Source organism: Chiloscyllium plagiosum, chromosome 7, assembly GCF_004010195.1.
Source record: "Chiloscyllium plagiosum isolate BGI_BamShark_2017 chromosome 7, ASM401019v2, whole genome shotgun sequence".
In the NCBI taxonomy this organism is placed as follows: Eukaryota; Metazoa; Chordata; class Chondrichthyes; order Orectolobiformes; family Hemiscylliidae; genus Chiloscyllium; species Chiloscyllium plagiosum.
The window spans coordinates 96,192,771-96,205,663 of NC_057716.1; the positions used below are offsets into that span (position 1 = coordinate 96,192,771).

The 12,893-nt window shown below is 43.2% G+C and overlaps 1 protein-coding gene across 3 annotated transcripts in view; it reads left to right on the forward strand.

Annotated features, from left to right (window-relative positions):
* The window catches only part of LOC122551780 (contactin-associated protein-like 5), a 1,278,965-nt gene that overhangs the window by 1,038,228 nt on the left and 227,844 nt on the right, over positions 1 to 12,893 (forward strand). For all 3 annotated transcript variants that reach the window (XM_043694245.1, XM_043694243.1, XM_043694244.1), the window contains one exon: positions 11,519 to 11,646. In XM_043694245.1, coding sequence (XP_043550180.1) covers positions 11,519 to 11,646 — 128 coding nt within the window. The remainder of the gene's footprint in view (positions 1 to 11,518; positions 11,647 to 12,893) is intronic.

Sequence of the window (12,893 nt, forward strand, 5' to 3'; positions counted from 1 at the left end):
CGGCCTATCACCCTCACCTTGACCTCCCTCCACCTATCGCATTTCCAACGCCCCTCCCCCAAGTCCCTCCTCCCTACCTTTTATCTTAGCCTGCTGGACACACTTTCCTCATTTCTGAAGAAGGGCTTATGCCCGAAACGTCGATTCTCCTGTTCCTTGGATGCTGCCTGACCTGCTGCACTTTTCCAGCAACACATTTTCAGCTCTGATCTCCAGCATCTGCAGTCCTCACTTTCTCCTCCAAGAATTCCCAAGGCCTATTTCTGACAAATCCCATTTTCTCTGATCAGGGACCGAGGGAAGACATGCCTGAGACAAAAGTAAGTGAATACCAAACTCAGCAGGACCATTCAAGCTTATGTTCAGACCCATTTTCGCTGTTACACGTGTCTTAATACACAATATAGGAGTCACAACATTTTTAGAATAGAAAAAAAGAATTGCTCTTCAGACAATAGACAATAGGCAATAGACAATAGGTGCAGGAGTAGGCCATTCTGCCCTTCGAGCCAGCACCACCATTCATTATGATCATAGCTGTTCATCCTCAATCAGTTTCCTGTTCCTGCCTTATCCCCATAACCCTTAATTCCACTATCCTTAAGAGCTCTATCCAACTCTTTCTTGAAAGTCAGGGTCAGATGAGTTCTGTAGAGTACCATGATGTAATGTGATTTAAATCCCCAGCCCTTTAAAAATGTAAATAAATCTCTGCTTGTGTCAGTTTAATTAAAAACTTTGTTCTAGCAATTTCAATAGCTGTTTGCCGACACTTCCCCAAGAGTTATCAATATCTTTGAATAAATGCTTGGCTGCTAAAATTGTCTCAGTAGGTTCCCAAAGTTTACAGTTTGATTGACCCACTAAATAAGTTGTTAAAACTATAGCATGCTTTGATGAATAGTTTGTTTTTATATGGAATTAAGTACTTAAGAGGGATTTAGTTGTTTTGAATAGACTTTCATGAATGGGAGCATTCTTAAAAATACAATGAAATCATACTTTTAAAAATATGAGATATATTAAGACCTTAAATTTATTTAATCTTAGCAATACTCTTGAGGTCTGCCCTTGTAGCACCTCTGTGATATGTGAATTGGCATGGAGTGTGTGAGGAACACATATAGGGGATCAGTTAGCATGAGTTGATACTACATTGATATAGAGCATAGAAATATGATGATGAAATGGGAAAGTGAGAGGTGAGAACTGGAGGACTTTGATTTTATCAAAAAAGACTGGGACAAAGGTCAGAGAATTGAGGCAAGCCTTTTAAAGGCTTATTCTGATCTGTATTCAGAAGTTCTCTCCCTATCCCTCACCCTCACCCCAGAATGAAGATTGTCCCATATGGGAGAATGTCTCGTGAAGCTGGTGCAACTGGCTGGAAAATCTGCTGACTCATGCTGCCCACTTGGGGAGAGAAAATCCTGGCCAAGGAGTCTATATACAAATCCTTGAGGGACAACTCTACCCACTAACCTCCATTGCAAGCTTTCTTTTTAGCCATTTGTCCATGACATACTGAACCTATTCTGCATATTTTTAATCAACCTGTTTAATACACACAGGCCCGCTGGCTCAGAGGCAGTGATGCTACCACTGGACAAGGCCCCACCCCACTGAATCTGTCCTAAAATACAGTGAGTGGAAAGATCAAGTTGTCTAAAACCAGTTCCTTAAGATTAACTCAATTTATTGGGGCAGCACAGTGGCTCATTGGTTAAAACTACTACCTCAGAGCATGACGGACTCCAGTTCAATTCCATTCTCAGTGACTGTCTGTGTGGAGTTTACACATTCTCCCTTTATCTGCATTGGTTCCCTCCCACAGTCCAAGGATGTGCAGGTTAGGTGGATTGGCCATGCTAACTTGCCCATAGTTTCCAGGTGTGTGTAGACTAGGTGGATAAGCCGTGGGAAATGCAGGGCTACAGGGATAGGGTCGGGTGTGAGTCTGGATGGGATACTGTTTGGAGGGTCGGTGAGAACTCAATGGGCCAAGTGGCCTGTTTCCACACTGTAGGGATTATGTGATTCTATTTGCAAGCACTTGATGCTACATCTATTTGATAATCACCCCAGCCCAGTCTGAATGCAGTTTTTTCAATCATTGCTATCTAACAGGATTTGTAAAAGGGTGAAATGAGGCAGAATTTAACTGTAATTAATTCAGGTGCTTATATTTTGAAAAGACAGGCAGGAACAACTGAATTTGCATTGCCTGAACTGTTAATTGAGCAAAGAGGAACCATCAATCCTGAGATGTGGTTCACACAGATTAAATCTGAAAAGATTATACTTCTCAAATTTCCATTTCAATTTGAACCCAATGAATCAAGAGTTTAAGGCATAATGCACACTAACAGGACACAATTTTCTTTTCTCACGCAAGGAGTTAGAAAGTGCACAGCACATTTGATTTGTGTCAGTTGAGCTAATGAGCTCCTGGGTCTTTCTGCTATCTGAACAGCTCATAAGCTGATTTAATAAGCAGGCTATCACACACTTCATGCAGCTTCTAGCCTTCTAATGGGAACTTTGCTGGAGTCTTGATTGATTCAGCCAATATTCTAAACACTTTGCTTAAGGGAATGATTAGATAAAGGGGTTATTTATCCTTCATATAGTGATACTCACATTAAATCTACACTATTCTTATACAGCATATTATTCTGAGAACCAAATCACTGCTTATTTGTATCAGTACTGTAATAAAAAAACAAGTATTGAAAATACTTAAGTCTTGAGTTACCTGGGAAGACCGATTAATTTTTCTGACATTTTTTCTTTGATAACTTCCTAGTTTTTCTGCTGCATAAAATTAAGCTAATCTAAAGTTCCACAACCTGTGCCCATTTGCACATCTTCCACGAAGACAAGGGACGTTCCTTCCTTGTTGCAGTTGGGGGGGGGTCAAGGGCAGAGGTGCGGGAAGTGGAAGAGATGCGCTGGAGGACATTGTTGACCACGTGGGAGGGGAAATTGCGGTCCTTGAAATAGGATGACATCTGGGATGTCCTGGAGTAGAATTACTTTTCCTGGGAGCAGTTATAGTGGAGACAGAGGAACCGGATGTAAGAGATAGTGTTTTTACAGGAAGGGCAGTGGGAGGAGGTCGAATCCAGGTAGCTGTGGGAGTCGGGTTTATGTAGATGTCCGTGTAGAGTTGGTTAGCGGAGATGGAGACGGAGAGGTCCAGGAAGGGGAGAGAGGTGTCTGAGGTGATTAAGGTGAACTTGACGTCAGGGTGGAATGTGCTGGTGAAGTTGATGAACTGTTCAACCTCCTCGTGGGAGCATGAGTTGGCGCCAATACAGCGGGAAGTGGAAGAGATGCGCTGGAGGACAATGTAGTGAAGGAAAAGGTGGGGAATGGTGCCAGTGTAACTGGATGATAGACAGTTCTATGTATCCGACAATGCCCTCCAGTGCACCTCCTCCACTTCACTCCACCTCCGCCCTTGAACCCCAGCCCTCCAGCTGCAACAAGGATATAACCCCCTCCAGACCTTACCTCCCACCCCACTAATCTCCAGATACAACGCATTATCCTCTGCCATTTTCGCCACCTACAATCAGACCCCATTACCAGAGATATATTTCCAACACCACCCCTACCAGCATTCTGCAGAGACCACTCCCTCCGTGACTCCCTCATTAGGTCCACACACCAATCCACCCTGCACTCTCAACACCTTCCCTTGCTGCCATAAGAGGTGTAAAACCTGCACCCACCCCTCTTCCCTCAGCTCCGTCCAAGGCCCCAAAGGAGCCTTCCATATCCATCACAGTTTCACCTGCACTTCCACACATGTCATTTACTGTATCCGTTGCTCCCGATGCGGTCTCCTTTACATTGGGGAGACTAGACGCCTTCTTGCAGAGCACTTTAGAGAACATCCCCAGGACACCTGCACCGTTCAACCCCACCGCCCCTCCCACTCTGCCGAGGACATGCAGATCTTGGACCTACTCCATCACCACTCACTCACCATCCGACGCCTGGAGGAAGAACACCTCATCTTCCTTCTCAGGACCCTTCAACCCCAGGGCATCAGTGTGGACTTCACCAGTTTCCTCATTTCCCCTGCCCCATCTTACCCCTGTTCCAAACTTCCAGCTCAGCTCTGTCCTCATGAACTGTCCTACCTGCCAATCTTCCTTCCCACCTATCCATTCCACCGTCCTCTCCGACCTATCACCTTTACCCCACCTCCATCCACCTATTGCACTCTTAGCTACCTTCAAGCCAGCCCCACCCCTTCCCATTTATCTCTCCACCCCCGGGGCACCCAGCCTCATTCCAAATGAAGGGCTCTTGCCCGAAACGTCGATTCTCCTGCTCCTCGGATAAACTGCCTGACCTGCTGTGCTTTTCCAGCACCACACTCTTGCCTGGAGAAGAACACCTCATCTTCTACCTTGGGACTCTCCAACCACACAGCACCAATGTTGATTTCACCACTTTCCTTATGTCCCCTCCTCCCACCTCATCCCAGATCCAACCTTCCAACTTCACACCACCTTTTTAAATTGTCCTACCTGCCCATCTTCCTTCCCACCTATCAACTCCACCCTCCACTCCAACCTATCACCATCAGCCCTCACCTTCATCCGTCTATGGCATTCCCAGCTTCCTCCCCCCCATGCCCACCCCACCACCTAATCTCTCAATCACTCTCCCACACAACCCCTCCCCTATATTCCTGATGAAGGGCTTGTGCCCAAAATATTGATTATCCTGCTCCTCCGATGCTGCCTGACCTGTTGTACTTTTCCAGTGCCATGCTTTTTGACTTTGATCTCCAGCATCTGTAGTACTCACTTTCTCTAACGTAAGGGACTGTGTCAATTATAGAGTCATAGAGATGTACAGCACGGAAACAGACCATTTGGTCCAACTTGTCCATGCCGACCAGATATCCCAACCCAATATGGTACCACCTGCCAGCATCCGGCCCATATCCCTCCAAATCGTTCCTATTCTTATACCGTCCAGATGCCTTTTAAATGTTGCAATTGTACTAGCCTCCACCACATCCTCTGGCAGCCCATTCCACACACGTACCACCCTTTGCATGAAAAAGTGCCCCTTAGGTCTCTTTTATACCTTCCCCCCTCTCACCCTAAACCTGTGCCCTCCCAGGGAAAAGACTTTGACTATTTACCCTATCTATGCCCTCGTGATCTTATAAACCACTATAACGTCACCCCACAGCCTCTAATGCTCAAATCCTCCAATCCTGGCAACAATCTTGTAAATCTTTTCTGAACCCTTTCAAGTTTCACAACATCCTTCCGATAGGAAAGAGAACAGAGTTGCACGCATTATTCCAAAAGTGGCCTAAACAATGTCCTGTTCAGTCACAATATGACCTCCCAACTCCTGTACTCAATACTCTGATCAATAAAAGAAAGCATACCAAACGCCTTCTTCACTATCCTATCTACCTGCGACTCGACTTTCAAGGAGCTATGAACCTGCACTCCAAGGTCTCTTTTTTCAGCAAGACTCCCTCGGACCTTACCATTATGTGTATAAGTCCGGCTAAGATTTGCTTTTCCAAAATGCAGCACCTTGCATTTATCTGAATTAATCTCCATCTGCCTCTCCTCAGCCCATTCAGTCGCTTTAAATAATGTATTTTGTCCTGGGTTTTTTTGAAGACAGGTTTGAACACAGAGGTAGTGAGCAGTCTTCCAGAGCCACTTCAGTAAACAGCCTGTGAGGCCTTAGATTTTATTTTTAAAAATGGAACAATAGAAGCAACCTGAATGGGTGTGGTCAGGCTCCCACAAAAGCAGGATTTTTAGTTTTAGCTTTCAGCTGTTGTTACTAGGGTCTCAGCGAGGTTTGGAAGCTGCAGTACCTCTCTCCCACCTGCCGTGCTCTCTCAGAGTCCTCTTGATGTTTTTCCTCTTGGGCTATTGGAGTTGCATGTGAGACAATCCATTTTATGAATTTGCCTTGTGCCAAGCGTGTGTTAATGGGATGGTACTATATTGGAACTGTTAATTAATAATTGTCACTGTATCTATTGTTCTGGTAAGTTTTTGAACAGAGTTAAGTTATTGCAATTCCTTTTTATGTGTTGTATTTTAACTATAATGTTTGAATAAAATGTTTGTTGCTTTAAATCTGGTAGGTCAACCAATTGAATTGCATTTGGAATGCCACACCTTTTTTTACCTTAAAAATAAGAAAATGTTCAGGTCTAGACAATCTTCTGAATATTTAGAGGGGGTTTGCTCTGGTCCAAACTATTAGGATAGGTGACCCAAAGTATGGTCAATGAGAGAGATTTGAAGAAGTATAATTTTTAAGAATTAACATTTTCCTGTGATAAAATGTCTTCTAAATACAAGTTGTTCTTGTCTTAGTTTTCATTAATGGTCTCTCATTAAAGTAACGGGATCTGCAGAGGAAACAGAAGTTACTTGTGTGGATTGATGACTTTGATTTTGGAGCATTGTGTCAAGATACCAAAGTTATTTCACAAAAGTTAATCTTTCCTAAAACAAGAGCAAGTGTATTACATTAAATTGATATAATACTTTATATTTTGCTGCCATTAGACATGTTCATCCCCAAGTTATTCAATTTTTTCTCAAGCATAATTTCATCTACCATCTAGGACTCTTCCAAACGTCATTGTGGGTGAACCCACAGCAGGTGGACTGCTGCGGTTCAAGAAGGCAGCTCACCTTCACCTTCTCAAGGGCAACTAGTGACGGGTCATAATTGCTGACCAGCCAGTGACGCCCACACCCCGCCAGATGAATAATGGAAAATGACTTCTTCCCTCCCATCACTACATCTTTATGACCATCTTACAACATTCTTTGCCTTTTCAAACTCCACTGGCTTCAAATGAAATACATACACCTGAAACTGACTGCAAGAAATTCAGGTTCACTTTTGTGCAAAACATCTCTTAGTTCATTCAACAAATCTAAATTCTGCTTGAAAACCCAAGTCCAACCAGGATCAAACACTGCTCCAACATCTTAATTTGTCTCTAAGGCACCGTAACAGGGTTCATGGAGTTATCAAACTGACAGCACAGGTGGAGGCCGCTTGTCTCATTGTGTCTCTTTCAGCTCTTTGATATCTTTTTGTCCCAGACTCCCACCTTCTATCTGTGACCATTACATTTCTTTTCATATTCCTTTTAAAATTAATTATGGAATCAGTTTCCACCATATATTACGGCATATTGGTATATCAACTGCTCTGCCCAGGAGTTATAGAGTCATAGAGATATACAGCACAAAAATAAACCCTTCGATCCAATTCATCTATTTTGACCAGATATCCGATATAAATCTAATCCTATTTGCCAGCACCCGGCCCATATGCCTCTAATCCCTTCCTCCACATATACCCATCCAGATGCCTTTTAAATGTTGTGATTGTACCAGCCTCCACCACTTCCTCTGGCAGCTCATACCATACACGCACCACCCTCTGTGTGAAGAAGTTGGCCCTTCGGTCCCTTTTATATCTTGCACAACTCACCTGAAACCTATGCTCTCTGGTTTCTAGTTTTGCCCCCACCCAGGGAAAAGACCTTGTGAATTAACCCTATCCATGCCCCTCATGATTTTATGAACTCCAATAAGGTCACCTCTCAGCCTTCGATGCTCCAGGGCAAAAAGCCCTAGCCTATTCAGCCTCTCCCAATCGCTCAAACCCTCCAATCCTGGCAACATCTTTGTAAATTTCTTCTGAAGCCTTTCAGGTTTTACAACATCCTTCCTGTAGCAGGGAGACCAGAATTGCGCGCAATACTCCAAAAGTGGCCAAACCAATGTCCTGTACATCCGCAACATGATCTCCACTGTAAGAAACTACATAAAGTTGTGAACACAGACCAGACCATTACACAAGCCACACTCCCATCCATTGACTCTGTCTATACTTCCTATTACTGCAGAAAAGCATACCTGGGGTGACACAGTGGCTCAGTGGTTGACACTGCTGCCTTACAGCATCAGGGACTCGGGCAAGTGTCTGTGTGGAGTTTATCCATATTATCCCCGTGTCTGCGTGGGTTTCCTCCGGGTGCTCTGGTTTTCTCCCACAGTCCAAAGATGTGCAGGTCAAGTGAATTGGCAATGCTAAATTGCCCATAGTGTTAGGTAGATTAGTCAGGGGCAAGTGTAGGGGAATGGGTCTGCTCTTCGGAGGGTCGGTGTGCACTTGTAGGTCCGAAGTGCCTGTTTCCACACTGTAGGGAATCTAATTTAATCAAAATCATCAATGACCCGTTCCACCCCACGTTATAATCTCTTCCACCTCTTCCATCAGGCAGAACATACAAAAGCTTAAACACACATACAACAGGTTCAAGAACAGGTTCATACCCATTGTCATTAGACTGCTGAATGGACCTCTCATATTTCAAATCAAATGTTGATCTTGCTTTTCTGCACCTCCTGTGCAGCTGTAACCTTGTATGTCTTATTCTGTTCAATCACACTAGATATGTAATGTCCATGTATGGTATGATCTGCCTGAACTGCACACAAAACAAAACTTTTCACTGTACTTCGGTGCATGTGACAATAATAAGTCAAATCAAAACCAAATATTCAGGTAGAACATGCACAATCTGATAACTCTGGATGAAAAGTCTTTTGCTTTGGTTGAGATTTTTCCAATGATTTTGAACCTTTAACCTCTCGATATTGAGCTAGTCACTTGTGAAGAGATCATGAAGTGCACAAAATTTCTTAGTGTCCACCTGGCGAAGAATCTCACCTGGCCGCTCATCACTAGCTCCATTGCCAAGGAAGCCCAGCAGCATCTCTACTTCCTGTGCAGGCTGAGGAAACCCCATCTTCCATTCCCCCATCCTCCCCACATTCTCCCGAGGGTTCATTGAGAATACCCTGAGCTGCTGCATCACTGCCTGGTTTGGGAATTGCATCGTCTCAGATTGTAAGACCCTACAACGGATCGAGAGGACAGCTGAGAAGATCATCGGGGTCTCTCTTCCCTCCATTACAGACATTTACACCTCACGCTACATTCAGAAGGCTAACAGCATTGTGGACGACCCCACACATCTTCATTCAAGTTCTTCTCTCTCCTGCCATCTGGCAGAAGATACCACAGCATTCGGTCCCTCATGGCCAGACTGTGCAACAGTTTCTTTCCCCAAGCCATCAGGCTCCTCAACACTGTATGACCAGACTCTATTCCATTTGAACTTTTTGAATTGCTGCTAAAACAATGTTTTATTAATGATCATTCATTGTTACATTGTTACTGTGCCTATTGTCTTGTGTTGTCAGGACTTACTATGCTGCCTTGCATGGTTTGCAATTTTCTTTCCACTTTATGCTGCCCTGTGTATGACTATACTCTCGTGTGGTCTGTGTGTTCGTATAGTACCTTGGTCATGGAGAAACACCTCTCGTTTTTATTGTCTGGATATGGTAGAAATGACAAATAAAGCTACTCTACTCTATTCAAGGCAAAAACGTATCACTTGATAAATGTGACTCCTTTCTTCACTCTAGCTTTTATTCAGACATACAAGCAACAAGCAGTGGTAGGCTGCTCAGCTTTGTGAATCTGCAGCACCATTTAATATTGCAACCTTAAGTCCACATTCCCATCTAACCCAATAACTCTTCATCCCCTTGCTTACGAACAGTATGCAGTTGGTTCTGCTGTGACGCTGTTTCGTCAATGTGAATTGGTTTTAAAGCAATTGAAGAATTTCGACTGTTATTTGTAGAACATGAACTTTCCTTACCTGTATTGGTTATAATGTGATTCTAGCCCCATTAGCTTACATGGTGTGACTACTGCGCGATTTATTATAATGTGAGATCACGAAAACAGTACTATCGCGTTATATCAGAACCAACTGTATTATCTCTACCTCTGTCTTTAAAGATCTCTGCTTCCACCATATTTGCAGGAAGACAGTTGCAAAGATTCTTCACCCTCTGAGGAACTATTTTACCTCAATGCTGTTTTAAATGGTTGATCCCTTAATTTTGAACAGTGATCCTTAGTTCTTGATTCTCGCCTGAGAGGAAACATTCTCTCTACATATATCCTGTCAAGACAGCACGGGATTTGGTGTTTCAATCAAGTTCTCATTGATTATTCTAAATTCAAGCAGATACAAGCCTAGCCCATCCAACCTTTATGAGACAACCAGTCCATCCCGGGTATTAGTTTGGTGAACCCCTTATCCGAACTGTTTGCAATGCTTACACATCCTTCCCTAAATAAGGTGACCAATGCTGCACACAATACCCAATATTTATCTCCACATTCTTCATCATTCCCACAGACTCACAATTTGGCTACACTTGACCATCAGTTTGTGTTTAGCTGTCCATTAATCTTTTATCACTTTCGCCTTTCCGCTCTTCTCTGGCTCTTTCTGTTGTTACATCAATTTTAATGAGACTTGTTTGACAGCATAAAAATCCAATACTTTGGTGAAACATCTGAACCCATGCTTGATTTGACAGCTCTGGTTTTAAGATTTCTGTTGTGCATTTCTGCTGCACTCAGTGGTTCAGAGGTTAGCAGTGTTGCTTCACTGTGCCAGGGACCCAAGTTCAATTGCAGGCTTGGGTGACTGTGTGGAGTTTGCACATTCTCCTCGTGTCTGTGTGGGTTTCTTCCGGGTGCTCTGGTTTCCTCCTACAGTCCAAAGCTGTGAAGGTTTGGTGGATTGGCTATGCTAAATTGCCCCTTAGCATCCTGAGTGGGCAGGCTAGGTGGGTTAGCTGTCATTAATGTGAGGTTATGAGGGTAGGGTAGGGAATAGAAAGGGTTTAGTGGGATATGGGCCAAGTGCTGGCAAATGCGATTAGATTAAATTAGGATATCTGGTCAGCATGGATAAGTTGGACCGAAGGGTCTGTTTCTGTGCAGTACATCTCTATGACTCTATGATGGGGATATACTTGACATGAAGTCGTGAAGGATGATTGGGACTCAGAGGGTCAATTGCTTGGCATGGGGAATGAGGAGTTAAGAATGCTGATGGAAACAGAGCTTGGCATCTGGTTCAGAAGGACATTTTGATGTTTGAAACATTCCCACATTCAGAATTTGATTCGCAACAGTGCTGAAATGCCTTAAACTTCAACTTCACGATAACTGGTGAATTTTCAGTGAAAATCCAGGCCTAATGAGATCTTACAGTGCGCAGTATTGACAGTTATATTTTTACACAAAACAACGTTGGCTATACATAAAAGATAAATTGATTGGTTGTGAAGTGCTTTGAGGTCCATCGATTACATGGACAAATCTGTACCAATGGAGAATGGCAATTAAGCGATATTATGGAAACTTCTAGAATGAGATTGATCCATCAAAGAGAAGCAGACTTATTGAATTGAATGACCTTTCCTGGTCCTGAAAAAGAAATCCTCACTTGTTTTGTGACATTTACTGATTGGAAGAAGTGCTGAGTACTTTTTAATGTTGCTGAGATTTACACAGCTCTTTGGTTTCTTTCCCTCATTGTTGGCAGGGTGAATGACACGGGTCTTCTTTCATACAAAGATCACTTGCCTCTGACCCAGCTTGTAATTGGAGACACCAACAGGACAGATTCAGAGGCAGCTTACAGACTTGGACCACTCCGTTGCAATGGAGACAGTAAGTAGGACTCAAGCACTTGCAGTATCAACCTTTAACTCTGATACAGGGCCAAGAAATACTGAGGAAGGACTTCTGTAGATTCTGATTGCAAAAGCGTTGTCAGGATATTCATCTTGATGATAATGAAATTAAATTGCAAATTTGTTTTTAAAAAAATGTCACTTGACATTTTTACCACAAACATTACATTGTCAGTAACTCCAATGTTCCAATATACATTGTTCAATCACATTACCTTGACTTGGTTACTGACTATAGATGCAAAAAACATTGAGCTTATTGACATATGTCATCAGCTATAAAGCAATTTAATGTTATGTGAAAGTTTAGGAGAGAAATTTCATGCAGAGTTAACTCTTTCTGATCAATCAAATGTCAAGGGATGAACCAATTGAAGGATTCCCCATAATCTGAGCTTGGTGGCTAAATTAACAGATGGCACAAAGATCAGTCAGAATGTAGTTTGTGAAGATATGAGGATGTAGACCAATGTAGGTAGATTAAGTGAGTAGGCAAAAGACTGACAATTGATACATAAGGCAAGTAAATGCAATGTTGTCAAATGACAAGAAGAATAAAAAAAGTGTATTATTACATAGAGCGCAACTGCAGAATTCTCAGAAGGATCAAGGTGTTTTAGTGCATAAATCACAAAGGTTTATATGTGGGTACAACCAGACATTAAGAAGGCTAATGTGATGCTACCTTTTATTATGAAGGGAGGCTGTGTTTCACTTATACAGGATATTGGTGAGCCCACTTCCCAAGTACTGTGTGCCATTTTGATTTCCTTATTTAAGGAAGGAGCTCGTTCAGAGGTCGTTTATGAGATTAACACCTGGAAAGAGTGGCCAAAATGTCAATTTTCTTGTTCCTCGGATGCTGCCTGACCTGCTGTGTTTTTCCAGCAATACACTCTCAACTCTGATCTCCAGCATCTGCAGACCTCACTGTCTCCCACCTAGAAAGAGTGGGTTGACTCATGAGGAATGATTGGACAGATTAGAGTGATGCTGGAAAAGCACAGCAGGTCAGGCAGCATCCAAGGAGCAGGAAAATTGACATTTTGTGCAGGAGCCCTTCATCAGGAAGGGCTTTCCTGATGAAGGGCTCCTGCCCGAAACATCGATTTTCCTGCTCCTCGGATGCTGCCTGACCTGCTATGATTTTCCAGCACCACTCTAATCTTGACTCTGATCTCCAGCATCTGCAGTCTTCACTTTAGCCTAGGCTGGGCTGTTCAA